Below are 900 nucleotides of genomic sequence, written 5' to 3' on the forward strand. Positions count from 1 at the left end.
ACTCCGTGCTGGCTTTTTCCGATGTTTATTAAGAATAAGATGTCCTACACGCCCATCTGTACTTGGGTTGTAGATGTTTGTGTGAAGAAATGACAAAATCTTGCATCTAAACATAAAACATCCTGTCCTTTCTGATCCAAACCTGGGGCCCTTGGAGTGTTTCTTCAGCCAAGTGGGACTGGTCTGTCCCGAGGAAAGGCTGTATGCTTTGAAGTGATTATCCACAGCTGCTGTTGTCAAAGCATGCCAGAAGGGAGCTCAAAAGGGGATGAGCTGTAAGAGTTGGTTGAAACAAACAGTCTTCTGTAGGGGAAGCAAAAAGGGTGCTTAGAAGCTGCGGTAATAAGCAACTTTCCTTGCGCTGCCCTAAATGTCTTGTGCCTGGGTGGGTGGAGGTAATTAAAGGGAGTCAGTATAAGGAGAGTTAGCAGAGGTTCACAGATGATGGGAGTTGCAATACAGTCTTTGCCATAATTTTACTATGGACCTGGTCAAGTGCACATCTTTGTGAAAGGTGGTTTCTGCTGTCAGCAAACGGTCTTTAAGAAAGCCAGCTCAGTAGTTGACTGGATGTGTGTCTCAAACAGATGATCATCTTCTGTTTTCTTCTCTAGGGCAAATGCACCAAAATTAAACTTTGGCAGCAGCACTGCAACTCCAGCCACTGGAATCACAGGGGCCTTTGGCTTTGGTAGCTCTGCACCATCCAGTGTGCCCTCCAGTCAAGCAGCTGCCACTTCTGGCTTTGTGTTTGGGTCTGCTGGCACCACTGCTGCCACCACCGCCAGCACTACCGCTCAGTTGACGACAGCAACTGGAGGGTTTACCTTTTCCAGTAGTACCACGACGCAGGCCGGAGCAGCCAGATTCAACATCAGCACTGCAGCTCTGCAAGCAGCG

General features: G+C 48.3%; 1 protein-coding gene across 1 annotated transcript in view; it reads left to right on the plus strand.

Annotated features, from left to right (window-relative positions):
• The window catches only part of LOC104537371 (nuclear pore glycoprotein p62-like), a gene marked incomplete at both ends in the record, with an annotated part of 4562 nt that overhangs the window by 287 nt on the left and 3375 nt on the right, over nucleotides 1-900 (plus strand). Inside the window, 1 exon segment of the mRNA XM_010180226.1 lies at nucleotides 615-900. This exon segment is cut by the window's right edge and continues 41 nt beyond it. Within this exon segment, the coding sequence (XP_010178528.1) occupies nucleotides 615-900 (286 nt within the window).

The sequence above is a fragment of the Mesitornis unicolor genome, unplaced genomic scaffold (assembly GCF_000695765.1).
Source record: "Mesitornis unicolor isolate BGI_N332 unplaced genomic scaffold, ASM69576v1 scaffold7260, whole genome shotgun sequence".
NCBI classification, from domain to species: Eukaryota; Metazoa; Chordata; class Aves; order Mesitornithiformes; family Mesitornithidae; genus Mesitornis; species Mesitornis unicolor.